This window comes from Sturnus vulgaris, chromosome 28 (assembly GCF_052056855.1).
Source record: "Sturnus vulgaris isolate bStuVul1 chromosome 28, bStuVul1.hap1, whole genome shotgun sequence".
NCBI classification, from domain to species: Eukaryota; Metazoa; Chordata; class Aves; order Passeriformes; family Sturnidae; genus Sturnus; species Sturnus vulgaris.
The window spans coordinates 800,088-817,895 of record NC_142270.1 but is presented as its reverse complement, the minus strand read 5'-3'; the positions used below and the strand labels follow the sequence as shown (position 1 = coordinate 817,895).

At 49.1% G+C, this 17,808-nt stretch overlaps 1 protein-coding gene across 1 annotated transcript in view; it reads left to right on the top strand.

Annotated features, from left to right (window-relative positions):
• The window catches only part of LOC148220967 (uncharacterized), a 134,157-nt gene that overhangs the window by 94,680 nt on the left and 21,669 nt on the right, over positions 1-17,808 (top strand). The window contains exons 118-141 of the mRNA XM_088179862.1: positions 4,697-4,837; positions 5,014-5,124; positions 6,126-6,264; positions 7,067-7,161; positions 7,629-7,781; positions 8,003-8,113; positions 8,620-8,758; positions 9,178-9,266; positions 9,740-9,892; positions 10,114-10,224; positions 10,731-10,867; positions 11,278-11,377; positions 11,851-12,003; positions 12,225-12,335; positions 12,842-12,986; positions 13,391-13,488; positions 13,961-14,113; positions 14,335-14,445; positions 14,952-15,088; positions 15,499-15,598; positions 16,072-16,224; positions 16,446-16,556; positions 17,063-17,207; positions 17,612-17,709. Of these exons, the coding sequence (XP_088035988.1) occupies positions 4,697-4,837; positions 5,014-5,124; positions 6,126-6,264; positions 7,067-7,161; positions 7,629-7,781; positions 8,003-8,113; positions 8,620-8,758; positions 9,178-9,266; positions 9,740-9,892; positions 10,114-10,224; positions 10,731-10,867; positions 11,278-11,377; positions 11,851-12,003; positions 12,225-12,335; positions 12,842-12,986; positions 13,391-13,488; positions 13,961-14,113; positions 14,335-14,445; positions 14,952-15,088; positions 15,499-15,598; positions 16,072-16,224; positions 16,446-16,556; positions 17,063-17,207; positions 17,612-17,709 (2,994 nt within the window). The remainder of the gene's footprint in view (positions 1-4,696; positions 4,838-5,013; positions 5,125-6,125; positions 6,265-7,066; positions 7,162-7,628; positions 7,782-8,002; positions 8,114-8,619; positions 8,759-9,177; positions 9,267-9,739; positions 9,893-10,113; positions 10,225-10,730; positions 10,868-11,277; positions 11,378-11,850; positions 12,004-12,224; positions 12,336-12,841; positions 12,987-13,390; positions 13,489-13,960; positions 14,114-14,334; positions 14,446-14,951; positions 15,089-15,498; positions 15,599-16,071; positions 16,225-16,445; positions 16,557-17,062; positions 17,208-17,611; positions 17,710-17,808) is intronic.

Here is a 17,808-nt window from a genome sequence, read left to right as displayed (position 1 = left end):
TGTAATGCTTAATACATATCCAACTTTTTTTTTTTTATTTCATGGAAAGCCTTAATTCACCATGTGTCCTATAGTAACATTTCAAACTTTTGCACAAAACGTGGAACTAGCACTGAACGAATGAAGCAAAGCAGTTGCTCTTTCCAGACCCAAGGAATGTGCTGGCAACATGACACCCTGGAAGGTTTCTTGCTCTAACTGGGACGTCATTACATTTCACAATGTTCACTAATCAAAATAAAATTGATTCAGGTTTTGACTGATCAAGAAGAGAATGAGACTGAAAAAGAGATTTCTAAACGGGGACATGATACCAAAGGACTCCAGTGAACCTCAGGAGACATCAACACTGCAACTGTCAAAATGTCCATTTAAGTACACAGGTCTAGGAATAGTCTTAACACTGCAGAAGATTGGAGTTGCTTACCTTGCCAGAAAAGACCCCTCTCAACATGGGTGAGGCCTGAGCATCATTTAAATTTAACTTGTGAGCGAAACCCATAAGCATTCCACATCGGTTTAACAAAGGGGCAGGATTTTATCCAGTCTTAAGTCTGTTTTTCTGCTCATCCTACAGCAGACAGAATAAGAAGTCAAAGAACACCTGAAAAACCATGAACAAAAAATGTTAGAGTGACTCAAGTGTAATTAAAATGCCATCACACAATCTAATAAATCTGCTTGAATTACCTAATGTATTTTAAGAGAAATTGGAGATTTTGAACGAACCTGATTTCTGAGGGTTTGGGGGTTTTTTAACACAAAGTAGGTATTTGGAGACACCACTAGAAGGCCTTATACCGGTCTTGGGAGTAAGTTACCTCAAGAACTGGAAATTAATCAAGCTGCAACGACACAAAGGTTCCACTGCCGCTTTGCCGGGTCCGCTGAGGCACGGCCGTCGCCCCGGGGCTTTCCCGCCCTTTCCCGCTCCCCTCACGGCCCTCCCCTCAGCCCCGCTCCCCCGGCCCTCTCAAGCCCTCCCGCACCGCAGCAAAAGCACGATAGTTTATTCCTTCAGTTTATTCCTTCAGCAAAGGGAGAATTCCTCGCTGGCAGCGCAGGGCTTTTCTCGGTGTTTCTCGTCGGGCAGCAGTGAGGGAGGGAGAGCGCGGTCCTCCCCTCACAAATCCACACCGGCGCTGCTGCTCATAAAACAACCAGGAATGTAATGCCGGTTTGGTGTAGTGGGACGCATCAAAACTGTCGCTTCGCCCTTGCACATTCAAAAAGTGAAACTGATTCTAGAATTCAGTTTCATATTGCATGTGCAACAACGTTTAGACCTTATTTTTATGTATAAACCCCCACAGATTGCCATACGGCCTTTTAAAACAAGCTGCTGGATTGCAGCTGAGTCGTTTCCACGCCATAGACCCGGGTTGCTCACAGAATGCAACTGAAAACTTGGCATTGGGCTATGAGGACGGTCTCAAGGAGAAGCTGTGGGAGGAACAGCTGAGGGTACTTGGTGTGCTCAGCTGGCAGAGGCTGAGGGGAGATCGAGCTCTTCCTCCACATCGAGCACATCCTCCCGAGGAGGTGGAGAAGCAGCTCCGATCTCTGCTCTCTGTGACCAGTGGCAGGGCCCAGGGAATGGCTGGAGATGTGACAGGGCAGGTTTAGGTTGAATATCGGGGTGGTCCCTAAGGGTGGTCGGGCACTGAACAGGCTCCCCAGGGAATGGGCACGGCCCCAAGGTTGCCAGTGCTCCAGGAGCATTTGGACAATGCTCCCAGGCATAGGGTGGGATTGTTGGGGTGTCTGTGAAGGGTCAGGGGTTGGACTGGATGATCCTTGCATGATCCAACTCAGAAGCTTCCAATAGTCTATGACATAAAAACAAGTATTCAAAACCTGCCTCTTAAATACTGTGCCAATAAGTATTTACATCACCACAGAAAATAAATGGTTGCCACCTGAAATAATAAAGGGACCTCCACAGACTTACCCATATATATGCAACATTTCAGCTTGAAATGGAGTTAAAGCTGGCCTGAAGTGTGGGGGACAATAAAATTTTCTTTTTCAAATTTATCACTGGCAAAATGTCCAGCCCACAGTTGGAATAACACATCATGCAGTAGGTAAGCAACTGGCTCACTGGTCAGGCACAAAGGTCTGTAGTGAATGGGGTGACATCACACTGGCACTGGTCACTAGTGGGGTTCCACAGGCCTCCATCCTTGGCCCTGTGCTTTTCAAGACCATAATAAATTACTTGGGTACACAACTGGAAGGGATACAAAGCAAGTTGCAGATGATACAAGATGGGGAGGAGCAGTTGACTCCCTTGAATTCAGGGAGGCCCTGCAGAGGGACGTCAGCGAATTAGAGGGGTGGGCCATGACCAATGGTTTGAAGTTGAACAAGAGAAAGTGCTGGATTCTGCACCTGGGATAGGGTAACCCTGGATATAAATGCAGAATGAAGACTGAGATGCTGGAAAGCAGTGCCATAGAGGGGGACCTGGGTGTCCAGGTTGACAGAAAGTTGAATGTGAATCAACACTGCCCTGGTAGCCAGGAGGAACATCCATGTCCTGGATCATCAGGCACAGCATCACCAGCTGGTCAGGGAGAGGATTGTCCTGCTCTGCTCTGTACTGGGGCAGCCTCACCTTGAATATTTCGTGCAATTTTGATCACTGCAATATAAGATATTAAGCTATTAGAGAACCTCCAAAGGAGGGCAGCGAAGATGGTGAAGGGCCTTGAGGGGAGCTGTGCGAGGAGAAGCTGAGGGCACTTGGTGTGTTCAGCTGGAGGACACTGAGAGGAGACCTCATTGCAGTTAAAACTTTTTTGTGAGGGAAAGAAGAGGGGCAGACCCTGATCTCTTGTCATGGTGACAAGTCCAGTGACCCGAGAAAATAACCTGAAGTTGTGTCAGAGGAGGTTTAGGCTGGATATTAGAGAAAGGTTCCTCACCCAGAGGAGGTTGGGGGATGGAACAAGCTCCCCAGAAAAATGGTCACAGGACCAAGCCTGATGGAGCTCAAGGAGTGTTTGGACAATGCTCTCAGGGACAGGGTGGGACTCTTGGGGATTGTTCTTGTGCAGGGCCAGGAGATGGATTTGATGATCCTTGCGGTCCTTTGTGATTCTATGATTCCTGTAAAAGAAAAACAGTGGTCATGTTGTACTTGGCGCATATATTCGATGAGTGCCATGGTTACAAAGAACATAAAGTGCGTTTTGGAAGGTGCAAAGGCTTTTCTTTATTCAGACTTAATTGAAAGCGGGTTTTTTTGTTTGCTTCAAGTCAAGGCTATCTCTGATCGTAAGTTAGATGTGAAGTTTCAGAAGTAATTAGTACATGTCAGAAAGTTACCAAAAAGCATATTTAATTTTTTACTAGAAATGGAGCCTTATCTGATAATTATTACGTCAAAATTTGCAGAAATACAATCCCATATTTATCAAGCAGTTAGAGCAGGAAATAATTTTCAGTAAAATGCAGCAGGGATACAAATCACAAAATAATTTTATTACAACATGCAGCCCTTCCACACCTAATTCTGAAAACATATAAAAGGTGGAGGGTTCACGCTGCTCTTTCTACCTGCAGGAGTATCATCTCTGCAGTCAGGATGAATCTCCCTGTGAGTATGCATGCTTTTCTTCCTTCTGAAACTTTGATTCAAACCCATTCCTTTATCCCTCAGAAGGGCTTCTGCACCTCTGGAGCACTAAGGCTTTCTCTGGGGACATTTTGCTGCTCCAGAACGAGCAGCTCAGCCCCTGTTCCCCAGAGGAGCTGAAGAGGTAAGGATTTTTTCATGGCTTGGCTGTGCATTATTCAGAAAATGGGAAGCCTAATCCATGTCCATTATTGCCAATGCTTTTGCACAACTGGAGCACTGCACCAGTGGCTCAAGCTCTTCTCTGTAATGCCAGAGCAGAAGAAATGGAAAAGCTTTCTCCTCACTCTTGTAAAATACCTGTGTGTGCCTGCACAGGTCGGAGAAACAACTTGAGATTCAGCTCTTGAAAGAGCAAGTGTGAAATGTGTCTACTTTGCAGCACCCTGGGGTAAAGCAAGGCTGCCTCCCTTTTGGGGCACTGATGCAATCCCAGGATGAAAGCAAGAAAGGACCCAAGGAAGACTCTTGAGCACCAGATTAGGAAAAGGGAAGGATGATTCTCATGACCAGATTTGTCATCCAGAGCTGCAGTTACACTTTCGTATTTGATTTTCATTTCAGATTTTGACTGCAGTCCTTCTGGGACTCGTCCTGACTCCAGCCCTTGCTGATTATGTGAGTACAAGTGAACAATTTCCACATGATGGCTGCTCTTTCTGTGTTCCCTGCTTCATGAGATCTCCTTTTTCTTTCACCACCCCTTTGGAGGAAACAAATTGAAATCTTCTCTGACAGATGAAACTCTGGTACTCTCTACGGGGTAGAACTTATTCTAGTCTAGCAAAGATTATTGTAAAAATTTTGGGAGATCACTGACTAGTTTGAAAATCTAAAAATGTCTCATTTTTTAACTGAGTCTCAGCAAAAAATTGAAAAACAGCAAGTCATCCATGGAGTAAAGACTGAGGTCCCCATCACTACTGGCCAATCATAGATCATGATGGCAGTTACCAGAGAGCAGCACTTGCAATGCAGCAGCATTTTTTCTAAAACTGTGGGGACATCACTGCCTCCCTTCAAAGACTAAACATCTTTCCCTTGACTTTTCAGTCTCAGCAGACGGGTAACAACTGCCAAGTCTCTGTTGGGGGTGTTTTCCAAAACCTGACTCTCAGTAGTCAAACACTTGTGGTGGTTATTGAACAAAGGAGCGACCACTTCTCATGGAAAACTATCTGGAACTACAAAATGGTGAGTGGCAGGGAGGGGCCTTGTTCACAAAGTGTATGAGGAGACTGGTAGAGCTGGCCCAGGGACAGGGACTGTTTCCTTATTTCCTTGCATTCGTTCCTGTTTTAAAAAGGGCTTTTCTCCAATCCTAAGGGTTGAAAAACTGAATTACAAGTGGTAAATAACTTTTCTTACAGGGTATCATTGCAACAAAAGTGATGCCAGAGAGAACTTGCTACATTTCCACCATGAACAGAAATGAGATGCCCAGCTTTGAAAATCTGGCCCAGCTGGCTTCGCAGAATAGGGTAAGATTCAAAATCAGGGGAAGTTTTTAATGTTTTACTGCAGTTGATAATCATTTTTGGCTGAGACACTATTTTCCAAACCTTCTTAACCAATAAGAAAATAAAAAGACATTTTAGTGGTGATGGTTTTAGTAAGATTTTTCAGTTACATAATTTGTAAACATTCAAAAACTACAGTATCCTCATTCAGATGCCTTTATTGCAGGACCATCATGTTGAGTCCAAGTCCTAGATTAGATAGATTATTTTTACAATTATTTAAATTATTATAAAATTGAATCTTTTTTATTGTCTTAGTATCTATGATTTAGATTTTTTGCTAAGTATATTTCATAATTTCATTTTCTCAGACTCTAAAAAATAATTTTCTCTTCAGAAGGTCTCATTGAGGAAGAACAACTATTGCAGTATGGCAAAAAAAAATCTTTAAGTAAGCTTTCAAACATTTAAAAGAAAATTATGCACCATGTTTCTTTAGTTCAGCCATCCACATTAGCACAGACATTGTAAAAATGATCTCAGCATTCAGCATATTCACCTTTCATAAACTGGCTTCCCTTGAAATCTGAAAACTGTGTATGTAAAAAACTGATACTTTTAACAGCAGGAAGACCTGCAGGGTAGACAGAAATCAGGAGGAGACTTCTCCTGCCAGCCAACAGCCCGAGTGCCTCTGAGGGGCCAGGGCAAGGACTCAACAAATGCTTTGGAAGGAGCTCTGGCTCCACAGAGCGGCAGCACTCCTCATCTCCTTTTCAGCGCTTTCCTTGCACTGCCACTTCCCCTTAGGCTCCCTGCACCTTGACTCCATTAGAACCATCTGCCTTTGGAGCTGCCTTCAAGGCTTGCGAGTGGTCCCACAGGCCTCCAAGGGATTAAAGCTGTCCCTAAAACCAGGTTGGACTCAAACAGTCAGCCACAAGTCATCATTCCAGAGGAACATGGCTGGCAGGAACCAGCTCCTGAAACTCACCTTGCTGCTCTCTGTTGTTCATGTTTAGGACCTGCTTGGTCTTGGAAGACCCACCAGGAAGATCACCTTTGTCGCCAATGGATTGGTCAACAACCTCAACTCCTACGGAATAGACATCACCGCTATGTGCAGTGGACTCACCACCTACATGGCTTATGAAGTTCATAGTGAGTGCAAGCATGGGAATTCTCAGTGTTCCTGACCTGGCCTCTTTGTCTCCTGGGGCATGACTAAGGCACAATTGCTGCTCTTCCACCTCAAAACACACAGACACCAAGGGTTTCCGCAGTTGCAGAGAGTTCGGCAACTCCCCAGATGAGGACTACAATAAGCTGGGGTCACATAAATGACCCAAACAAACTCTTACAGCTCCTTTCCAGAAAGCTTAATCAGTGTTTTGGCCCATACTTGAGCTTTCCTGTAATGCCCAGTCTAGAAGGGTTGTTCTAAGAGCCACTGTCCTACAGGTTAGAGCTTGCTGCTGAAATTGGCCCAGGCAGCCACCAAAACCTTGTGCTTCACAACACTAAGCCAAGACGCTTCGATCCTTGTAGGTTTTTTCTGTGGGCAACAATACCATTCTACAGGGCTTTAATGAACTACATCTGGTAGGATTCTTTCACAATATCACAGCCCATCTGACTGGGCCCATAAACTAGCAGCGGCCTAGTACTGCCGGCCGTGAGGACTCAGAAAAGCCAGTGCAATACAGCCCCAATTTGTACATGGGAAATTCCAAAGGGTTTTCAGGAGCATGTCTTTGTGGGCATTCCTTGATAAGCCACAGAGCCAGTGCTCTACAGCGACTCCAAGAGAATCTGTCCCATGTAGAGCTCAAACAATCCCCGTACAGCAATTCTTCAGAACCTGGCTTGCTCTCAGCAACATCAGAATCCTCCAGTAGAAAGAAAGCCAAGGTCTTCGGCGCTGGCTCATGGGGTTTTCTCTTTCCTTTTCCACGTCTTCAAGTGCCCCAGGTGACTCCGGGATCATGCATTACCCTACATGTCATGAGACTTCTGGAGCTGCAGTACTGTAATGGCAATGGGAATGACAATGGACAGGTGAGAAATAATTAACCCTGACATTTCTCGAACAAAATGGGGCGGCATATGAGCATGTACCCGAACCGAAATCTGGTGCCCATCTTCCCTGCACCTCCTGCTTTGACAGCTTCCTATTACAGGGAGATAAACGTGAAAAAGAGAAGTGTGTCAGCAGAGGTTTCCGTCCAGGACTTTGAGCAGGGATTAACTGTGGCCAGTGCTCTTGCACGCATCAACGTCTAAGGACACCAGATGACAGCTGTCAGATGCAGCAATGTTTCCCTGAATGCTTTAAAAGATTTCTTACGGCCTCTGCCCAACACCACAGCCTTGATTCTGGGTGCTTTGGAAAAGGCTGAGGGCAGGGCAGGCACTTCCCCGGGGGGGCAGCAATTTTTCCATTGTAGCAGGGATTTTTCAGACGCTTTGGGGACATCACTGTTACCCTTCAAAGGTGAAACGTCTTCTCTCCCTTGGCTTTTTAGTCTCCTCAGATTCCTGGCGGCTTCATCAACAACACGCAGGTCATCATTGGTGGCCAGTCCCAAATTGTGACCATCAACAGGCAATGGCACGTGGCAATCATTGAGCAAAACAGCATCAGCGGGTCCTGGAAAACCATCTGGAACTACAACACGGTGAGTGGCAGGGAGGGGACTCATTGCAAAAGCACCCAAGGAGACGGGCTCCTGGTCGAGCTGGCCCAGGGATGGTGTTTGTTTCCTTTTTCTGACCGTGGTGAGTGCCCGATTTTGGCTAGGAACTCTTGGGCACTCGTTCCTGTTTTAACAAAGGGTTTTCTCCAGTCCCAAGGCTTGAAGGAATGAAGTGCGAGGGCTCAGTAACTTGTTTTTTACAGGGCGTCATTGCAACCAAAGTCACGCAACAGAACGCCTGCTACATTTCCATCATGAACAAAAATGAGATGCCCAGCTTCAATAATCTGGCCCGCCTGGCACAAGAGAGCAGGGTAAGATTCCAAAGGAGGAGCAGGTTCCTCAGCCTGCAGTTCACGGGCCCGTTTCTTCACGTGCTTTTTCCTTCTTGGCAGGATGAGGTTGTCACACAAGTGGCAGGATTTTCTTTCTCTCAGCAGTAGTGGGGCTTGAGAATTTTTCCGTAAGGAAGCTTTGCTGAAAGAAGAAAGGGGCTGCACCACTGCCTTCCTCCTCTTCTCTTTCCCTGATGATGTTGAGCTCTGAATCTTGCTGGGCCCACCCTGTTTCCGAGGAGCCCTTCAAGGGCCTTGATTCTCTTGGCCTGCCAAGATCTCAAAGTCGCACGCAGACTGTTCAGGACCAAAGTGCGTGGGTCAGCTCAGAACTTTGCACTGCAGCTGTTCTTGGCCACACTCCCTTCTCCTTTGGGGCGCAAGAGAGCCTCTCCCTATTGCACAGCCGTTCCCCGAAGGGAATGTGCCTAGCAGGAACCCGATCCCAGCACTGACCTTGCTGAATGCTGCTCTCTGTTGTTTAGAACCAGATCGGTTTTGGAAGACCTACCAAGAAGATCACCTTTGTCGCCAATGGATTGGTCAACAACCTCAGCTCTTACGGATCAGATGTCTTCTCTATGTGCAGTGGGCTCACCACCTACATGGCTTACGAAGTTCACGGTGAGTGCAAGCAAAGCAATTCTGTCTCTTAAGTGACCTGGCACTTGTTTCCCTGGTGGAATGACCAGTGCACAATGGTTGCTCTTCCACCTCGAGTCACACAGACAGCGAGGGCTTCAGCACTTGCACAAAGGGTTCACCGTCTTTGCAGATCCGCACTGGAGCAGGGTGGTGGCACAGCTGCAATAAATGACCCGGTCCAAACCCTTACAGCTCCTTCCTGGGAAGTTTAGGGAGGCTTAAACTTGGGCCCCGAATGTTTCAGCTCACACTGAGCTCCCCGGCAATGCCCAGTCAGGAAAAGGGGTCGCTCTAAGAACGGCTGTCCTTCAGGTCAGAGCTGACTGAAGATTTCAATGGTAGCCAGGGTCGTAAGCATTAGCTCATGGGGTTTTGTTTCTTCTTCCTTGCTTTCCAAGGACTCCAAGTGAATCTGGGATCATGCATTACCCTCGATGTCCTGAGAGTCGTGGATCTGAAGTACTGCACTGGCAATGGCAATGGACAGGTGAGAGAACCTTAGCCCTTACCTTTCCTGAACCAAACAGGGGGCCTTCAGAGCTACTGCCCAAAGCCAACTCTGATGCCCGTCTTCCCTGGCACCTCCTCTTTTAAGAGCTTCTTGCCTGAGGGTGCAGATGCGGAAGCAGAGCATTGGGCCGGTCAGCAGAGGTTTCCGTCCAGGACTTTGAAGCAGGGATTAACTGTGGCCAGTGCTCTTGCACGCATCAACGTCTAAGGACACCAGATGACAGCTGTCAGATGCAGCAATGTTTCCCTGAATGCTTTAAAAGATTTCTTACGGCCTCTGCCCAACACCACAGCCTTGATTCTGGGTGCTTTGGAAAAGGCTGAGGGCAGGGCAGGCACTTCCCCGGGGGGGCAGCAATTTTTCCATTGTAGCAGGGATTTTTCAGACGCTTTGGGGACATCACTGTTACCCTTCAAAGGTGAAACGTCTTCTCTCCCTTGGCTTTTTAGTCTCCTCAGATTCCTGGCGGCTTCATCAACAACACGCAGGTCATCATTGGTGGCCAGTCCCAAATTGTGACCATCAACAGGCAATGGCACGTGGCAATCATTGAGCAAAACAGCATCAGCGGGTCCTGGAAAACCATCTGGAACTACAACACGGTGAGTGGCAGGGAGGGGACTCATTGCAAAAGCACCCAAGGAGACGGGCTCCTGGTCGAGCTGGCCCAGGGATGGTGTTTGTTTCCTTTTTCTGACCGTGGTGAGTGCCCGATTTTGGCTAGGAACTCTTGGGCACTCGTTCCTGTTTTAACAAAGGGTTTTCTCCAGTCCCAAGGCTTGAAGGAATGAAGTGCGAGGGCTCAGTAACTTGTTTTTTACAGGGCGTCATTGCAACCAAAGTCACGCAACAGAACGCCTGCTACATTTCCATCATGAACAAAAATGAGATGCCCAGCTTCAATAATCTGGCCCGCCTGGCACAAGAGAGCAGGGTAAGATTCCAAAGGAGGAGCAGGTTCCTCAGCCTGCAGTTCACGGGCCCGTTTCTTCACGTGCTTTTTCCTTCTTGGCAGGATGAGGTTGTCACACAAGTGGCAGGATTTTCTTTCTCTCAGCAGTAGTGGGGCTTGAGAATTTTTCCGTAAGGAAGCTTTGCTGAAAGAAGAAAGGGGCTGCACCACTGCCTTCCTCCTCTTCTCTTTCCCTGATGATGTTGAGCTCTGAATCTTGCTGGGCCCACCCTGTTTCCGAGGAGCCCTTCAAGGGCCTTGATTCTCTTGGCCTGCCAAGATCTCAAAGTCGCACGCAGACTGTTCAGGACCAAAGTGCGTGGGTCAGCTCAGAACTTTGCACTGCAGCTGTTCTTGGCCACACTCCCTTCTCCTTTGGGGCGCAAGAGAGCCTCTCCCTATTGCACAGCCGTTCCCCGAAGGGAATGTGCCTAGCAGGAACCCGATCCCAGCACTGATCTTGCTGAATGCTGCTCTCTGTTGTTTAGAACCAGATCGGTTTTGGAAGACCTACCAAGAAGATCACCTTTGTCGCCAATGGATTGGTCAACAACCTCAGCTCTTACGGATCAGATGTCTTCTCTATGTGCAGTGGGCTCACCACCTACATGGCTTACGAAGTTCACGGTGAGTGCAAGCAAAGCAATTCTGTCTCTTAAGTGACCTGGCACTTGTTTCCCTGGTGGAATGACCAGTGCACAATGGTTGCTCTTCCACCTCGAGTCACACAGACAGCGAGGGCTTCAGCACTTGCACAAAGGGTTCACCGTCTTTGCAGATCCGCACTGGAGCAGGGTGGTGGCACAGCTGCAATAAATGACCCGGTCCAAACCCTTACAGCTCCTTCCTGGGAAGTTTAGGGAGGCTTAAACTTGGGCCCCGAATGTTTCAGCTCACACTGAGCTCCCCGGCAATGCCCAGTCAGGAAAAGGGGTCGCTCTAAGAACGGCTGTCCTTCAGGTCAGAGCTGACTGAAGATTTCAATGGTAGCCAGGGTCGTAAGCATTAGCTCATGGGGTTTTGTTTCTTCTTCCTTGCTTTCCAAGGACTCCAAGTGAATCTGGGATCATGCATTACCCTCGATGTCCTGAGAGTCGTGGATCTGAAGTACTGCACTGGCAATGGCAATGGACAGGTGAGAGAACCTTAGCCCTTACCTTTCCTGAACCAAACAGGGGGCCTTCAGAGCTACTGCCCAAAGCCAACTCTGATGCCCGTCTTCCCTGGCACCTCCTCTTTTAAGAGCTTCTTGCCTGAGGGTGCAGATGCGGAAGCAGAGCATTGGGCCGGTCAGCAGAGGTTTCCGTCCAGGACTTTGAAGCAGGGATTAACTGTGGCCAGTGCTCTTGCACGCATCAACGTCTAAGGACACCAGATGACAGCTGTCAGATGCAGCAATGTTTCCCTGAATGCTTTAAAAGATTTCTTACGGCCTCTGCCCAACACCACAGCCTTGATTCTGGGTGCTTTGGAAAAGGCTGAGGGCAGGGCAGGCACTTCCCCGGGGGGGCAGCAATTTTTCCATTGTAGCAGGGATTTTTCAGACGCTTTGGGGACATCACTGTTACCCTTCAAAGGTGAAACGTCTTCTCTCCCTTGGCTTTTTAGTCTCCTCAGATTCCTGGCGGCTTCATCAACAACACGCAGGTCATCATTGGTGGCCAGTCCCAAATTGTGACCATCAACAGGCAATGGCACGTGGCAATCATTGAGCAAAACAGCATCAGCGGGTCCTGGAAAACCATCTGGAACTACAACACGGTGAGTGGCAGGGAGGGGACTCATTGCAAAAGCACCCAAGGAGACGGGCTCCTGGTCGAGCTGGCCCAGGGATGGTGTTTGTTTCCTTTTTCTGACCGTGGTGAGTGCCCGATTTTGGCTAGGAACTCTTGGGCACTCGTTCCTGTTTTAACAAAGGGTTTTCTCCAGTCCCAAGGCTTGAAGGAATGAAGTGCGAGGGCTCAGTAACTTGTTTTTTACAGGGCGTCATTGCAACCAAAGTCACGCAACAGAACGCCTGCTACATTTCCATCATGAACAAAAATGAGATGCCCAGCTTCAATAATCTGGCCCGCCTGGCACAAGAGAGCAGGGTAAGATTCCAAAGGAGGAGCAGGTTCCTCAGCCTGCAGTTCACGGGCCCGTTTCTTCACGTGCTTTTTCCTTCTTGGCAGGATGAGGTTGTCACACAAGTGGCAGGATTTTCTTTCTCTCAGCAGTAGTGGGGCTTGAGAATTTTTCCGTAAGGAAGCTTTGCTGAAAGAAGAAAGGGGCTGCACCACTGCCTTCCTCCTCTTCTCTTTCCCTGATGATGTTGAGCTCTGAATCTTGCTGGGCCCACCCTGTTTCCGAGGAGCCCTTCAAGGGCCTTGATTCTCTTGGCCTGCCAAGATCTCAAAGTCGCACGCAGACTGTTCAGGACCAAAGTGCGTGGGTCAGCTCAGAACTTTGCACTGCAGCTGTTCTTGGCCACACTCCCTTCTCCTTTGGGGCGCAAGAGAGCCTCTCCCTATTGCACAGCCGTTCCCCGAAGGGAATGTGCCTAGCAGGAACCCGATCCCAGCACTGACCTTGCTGAATGCTGCTCTCTGTTGTTTAGAACCAGATCGGTTTTGGAAGACCTACCAAGAAGATCACCTTTGTCGCCAATGGATTGGTCAACAACCTCAGCTCTTACGGATCAGATGTCTTCTCTATGTGCAGTGGGCTCACCACCTACATGGCTTACGAAGTTCACGGTGAGTGCAAGCAAAGCAATTCTGTCTCTTAAGTGACCTGGCACTTGTTTCCCTGGTGGAATGACCAGTGCACAATGGTTGCTCTTCCACCTCGAGTCACACAGACAGCGAGGGCTTCAGCACTTGCACAAAGGGTTCACCGTCTTTGCAGATCCGCACTGGAGCAGGGTGGTGGCACAGCTGCAATAAATGACCCGGTCCAAACCCTTACAGCTCCTTCCTGGGAAGTTTAGGGAGGCTTAAACTTGGGCCCCGAATGTTTCAGCTCACACTGAGCTCCCCGGCAAAGCCCAGTCAGGAAAAGGGGTCGCTCTAAGAACGGCTGTCCTTCAGGTCAGAGCTGACTGAAGATTTCAATGGTAGCCAGGGTCGTAAGCATTAGCTCATGGGGTTTTGTTTCTTCTTCCTTGCTTTCCAAGGACTCCAAGTGAATCTGGGATCATGCATTACCCTCGATGTCCTGAGAGTCGTGGATCTGAAGTACTGCACTGGCAATGGCAATGGACAGGTGAGAGAACCTTAGCCCTTACCTTTCCTGAACCAAACAGGGGGCCTTCAGAGCTACTGCCCAAAGCCAACTCTGATGCCCGTCTTCCCTGGCACCTCCTCTTTTAAGAGCTTCTTGCCTGAGGGTGCAGATGCGGAAGCAGAGCATTGGGCCGGTCAGCAGAGGTTTCCGTCCAGGACTTTGAGCAGGGATTAACTGTGGCCAGTGCTCTTGCACGCATCAACGTCTAAGGACACCAGATGACAGCTGTCAGATGCAGCAATGTTTCCCTGAATGCTTTAAAAGGTTTCTTACAGCCTCTGCCCAACACCACAGCCTTGATTCTGGGTGCTTTGGAAAAGGCTGAGGGCAGGGCAGGCACTTCCCCGGGGGGGCAGCAATTTTTCCATTGTAGCAGGGATTTTTCAGACGCTTTGGGGACATCACTGTTACCCTTCAAAGGTGAAACGTCTTCTCTCCCTTGGCTTTTTAGTCTCCTCAGATTCCTGGCGGCTTCATCAACAACACGCAGGTCATCATTGGTGGCCAGTCCCAAATTGTGACCATCAACAGGCAATGGCACGTGGCAATCATTGAGCAAAACAGCATCAGCGGGTCCTGGAAAACCATCTGGAACTACAACACGGTGAGTGGCAGGGAGGGGACTCATTGCAAAAGCACCCAAGGAGACGGGCTCCTGGTCGAGCTGGCCCAGGGATGGTGTTTGTTTCCTTTTTCTGACCGTGGTGAGTGCCCGATTTTGGCTAGGAACTCTTGGGCACTCGTTCCTGTTTTAACAAAGGGTTTTCTCCAGTCCCAAGGCTTGAAGGAATGAAGTGCGAGGGCTCAGTAACTTGTTTTTTACAGGGCGTCATTGCAACCAAAGTCACGCAACAGAACGCCTGCTACATTTCCATCATGAACAAAAATGAGATGCCCAGCTTCAATAATCTGGCCCGCCTGGCACAAGAGAGCAGGGTAAGATTCCAAAGGAGGAGCAGGTTCCTCAGCCTGCAGTTCACGGGCCCGTTTCTTCACGTGCTTTTTCCTTCTTGGCAGGATGAGGTTGTCACACAAGTGGCAGGATTTTCTTTCTCTCAGCAGTAGTGGGGCTTGAGAATTTTTCCGTAAGGAAGCTTTGCTGAAAGAAGAAAGGGGCTGCACCACTGCCTTCCTCCTCTTCTCTTTCCCTGATGATGTTGAGCTCTGAATCTTGCTGGGCCCACCCTGTTTCCGAGGAGCCCTTCAAGGGCCTTGATTCTCTTGGCCTGCCAAGATCTCAAAGTCGCACGCAGACTGTTCAGGACCAAAGTGCGTGGGTCAGCTCAGAACTTTGCACTGCAGCTGTTCTTGGCCACACTCCCTTCTCCTTTGGGGCGCAAGAGAGCCTCTCCCTATTGCACAGCCGTTCCCCGAAGGGAATGTGCCTAGCAGGAACCCGATCCCAGCACTGACCTTGCTGAATGCTGCTCTCTGTTGTTTAGAACCAGATCGGTTTTGGAAGACCTACCAAGAAGATCACCTTTGTCGCCAATGGATTGGTCAACAACCTCAGCTCTTACGGATCAGATGTCTTCTCTATGTGCAGTGGGCTCACCACCTACATGGCTTACGAAGTTCACGGTGAGTGCAAGCAAAGCAATTCTGTCTCTTAAGTGACCTGGCACTTGTTTCCCTGGTGGAATGACCAGTGCACAATGGTTGCTCTTCCACCTCGAGTCACACAGACAGCGAGGGCTTCAGCACTTGCACAAAGGGTTCACCGTCTTTGCAGATCCGCACTGGAGCAGGGTGGTGGCACAGCTGCAATAAATGACCCGGTCCAAACCCTTACAGCTCCTTCCTGGGAAGTTTAGGGAGGCTTAAACTTGGGCCCCGAATGTTTCAGCTCACACTGAGCTCCCCGGCAATGCCCAGTCAGGAAAAGGGGTCGCTCTAAGAACGGCTGTCCTTCAGGTCAGAGCTGACTGAAGATTTCAATGGTAGCCAGGGTCGTAAGCATTAGCTCATGGGGTTTTGTTTCTTCTTCCTTGCTTTCCAAGGACTCCAAGTGAATCTGGGATCATGCATTACCCTCGATGTCCTGAGAGTCGTGGATCTGAAGTACTGCACTGGCAATGGCAATGGACAGGTGAGAGAACCTTAGCCCTTACCTTTCCTGAACCAAACAGGGGGCCTTCAGAGCTACTGCCCAAAGCCAACTCTGATGCCCGTCTTCCCTGGCACCTCCTCTTTTAAGAGCTTCTTGCCTGAGGGTGCAGATGCGGAAGCAGAGCATTGGGCCGGTCAGCAGAGGTTTCCGTCCAGGACTTTGAAGCAGGGATTAACTGTGGCCAGTGCTCTTGCACGCATCAACGTCTAAGGACACCAGATGACAGCTGTCAGATGCAGCAATGTTTCCCTGAATGCTTTAAAAGATTTCTTACGGCCTCTGCCCAACACCACAGCCTTGATTCTGGGTGCTTTGGAAAAGGCTGAGGGCAGGGCAGGCACTTCCCCGGGGGGGCAGCAATTTTTCCATTGTAGCAGGGATTTTTCAGACGCTTTGGGGACATCACTGTTACCCTTCAAAGGTGAAACGTCTTCTCTCCCTTGGCTTTTTAGTCTCCTCAGATTCCTGGCGGCTTCATCAACAACACGCAGGTCATCATTGGTGGCCAGTCCCAAATTGTGACCATCAACAGGCAATGGCACGTGGCAATCATTGAGCAAAACAGCATCAGCGGGTCCTGGAAAACCATCTGGAACTACAACATGGTGAGTGGCAGGGAGGGGACTCATTGCAAAAGCACCCAAGGAGACGGGCTCCTGGTCGAGCTGGCCCAGGGATGGTGTTTGTTTCCTTTTTCTGACCGTGGTGAGTGCCCGATTTTGGCTAGGAACTCTTGGGCACTCGTTCCTGTTTTAACAAAGGGTTTTCTCCAGTCCCAAGGCTTGAAGGAATGAAGTGCGAGGGCTCAGTAACTTGTTTTTTACAGGGCGTCATTGCAACCAAAGTCACGCAACAGAACGCCTGCTACATTTCCATCATGAACAAAAATGAGATGCCCAGCTTCAATAATCTGGCCCGCCTGGCACAAGAGAGCAGGGTAAGATTCCAAAGGAGGAGCAGGTTCCTCAGCCTGCAGTTCACGGGCCCGTTTCTTCACGTGCTTTTTCCTTCTTGGCAGGATGAGGTTGTCACACAAGTGGCAGGATTTTCTTTCTCTCAGCAGTAGTGGGGCTTGAGAATTTTTCCGTAAGGAAGCTTTGCTGAAAGAAGAAAGGGGCTGCACCACTGCCTTCCTCCTCTTCTCTTTCCCTGATGATGTTGAGCTCTGAATCTTGCTGGGCCCACCCTGTTTCCGAGGAGCCCTTCAAGGGCCTTGATTCTCTTGGCCTGCCAAGATCTCAAAGTCGCACGCAGACTGTTCAGGACCAAAGTGCGTGGGTCAGCTCAGAACTTTGCACTGCAGCTGTTCTTGGCCACACTCCCTTCTCCTTTGGGGCGCAAGAGAGCCTCTCCCTATTGCACAGCCGTTCCCCGAAGGGAATGTGCCTAGCAGGAACCCGATCCCAGCACTGATCTTGCTGAATGCTGCTCTCTGTTGTTTAGAACCAGATCGGTTTTGGAAGACCTACCAAGAAGATCACCTTTGTCGCCAATGGATTGGTCAACAACCTCAGCTCTTACGGATCAGATGTCTTCTCTATGTGCAGTGGGCTCACCACCTACATGGCTTACGAAGTTCACGGTGAGTGCAAGCAAAGCAATTCTGTCTCTTAAGTGACCTGGCACTTGTTTCCCTGGTGGAATGACCAGTGCACAATGGTTGCTCTTCCACCTCGAGTCACACAGACAGCGAGGGCTTCAGCACTTGCACAAAGGGTTCACCGTCTTTGCAGATCCGCACTGGAGCAGGGTGGTGGCACAGCTGCAATAAATGACCCGGTCCAAACCCTTACAGCTCCTTCCTGGGAAGTTTAGGGAGGCTTAAACTTGGGCCCCGAATGTTTCAGCTCACACTGAGCTCCCCGGCAATGCCCAGTCAGGAAAAGGGGTCGCTCTAAGAACGGCTGTCCTTCAGGTCAGAGCTGACTGAAGATTTCAATGGTAGCCAGGGTCGTAAGCATTAGCTCATGGGGTTTTGTTTCTTCTTCCTTGCTTTCCAAGGACTCCAAGTGAATCTGGGATCATGCATTACCCTCGATGTCCTGAGAGTCGTGGATCTGAAGTACTGCACTGGCAATGGCAATGGACAGGTGAGAGAACCTTAGCCCTTACCTTTCCTGAACCAAACAGGGGGCCTTCAGAGCTACTGCCCAAAGCCAACTCTGATGCCCGTCTTCCCTGGCACCTCC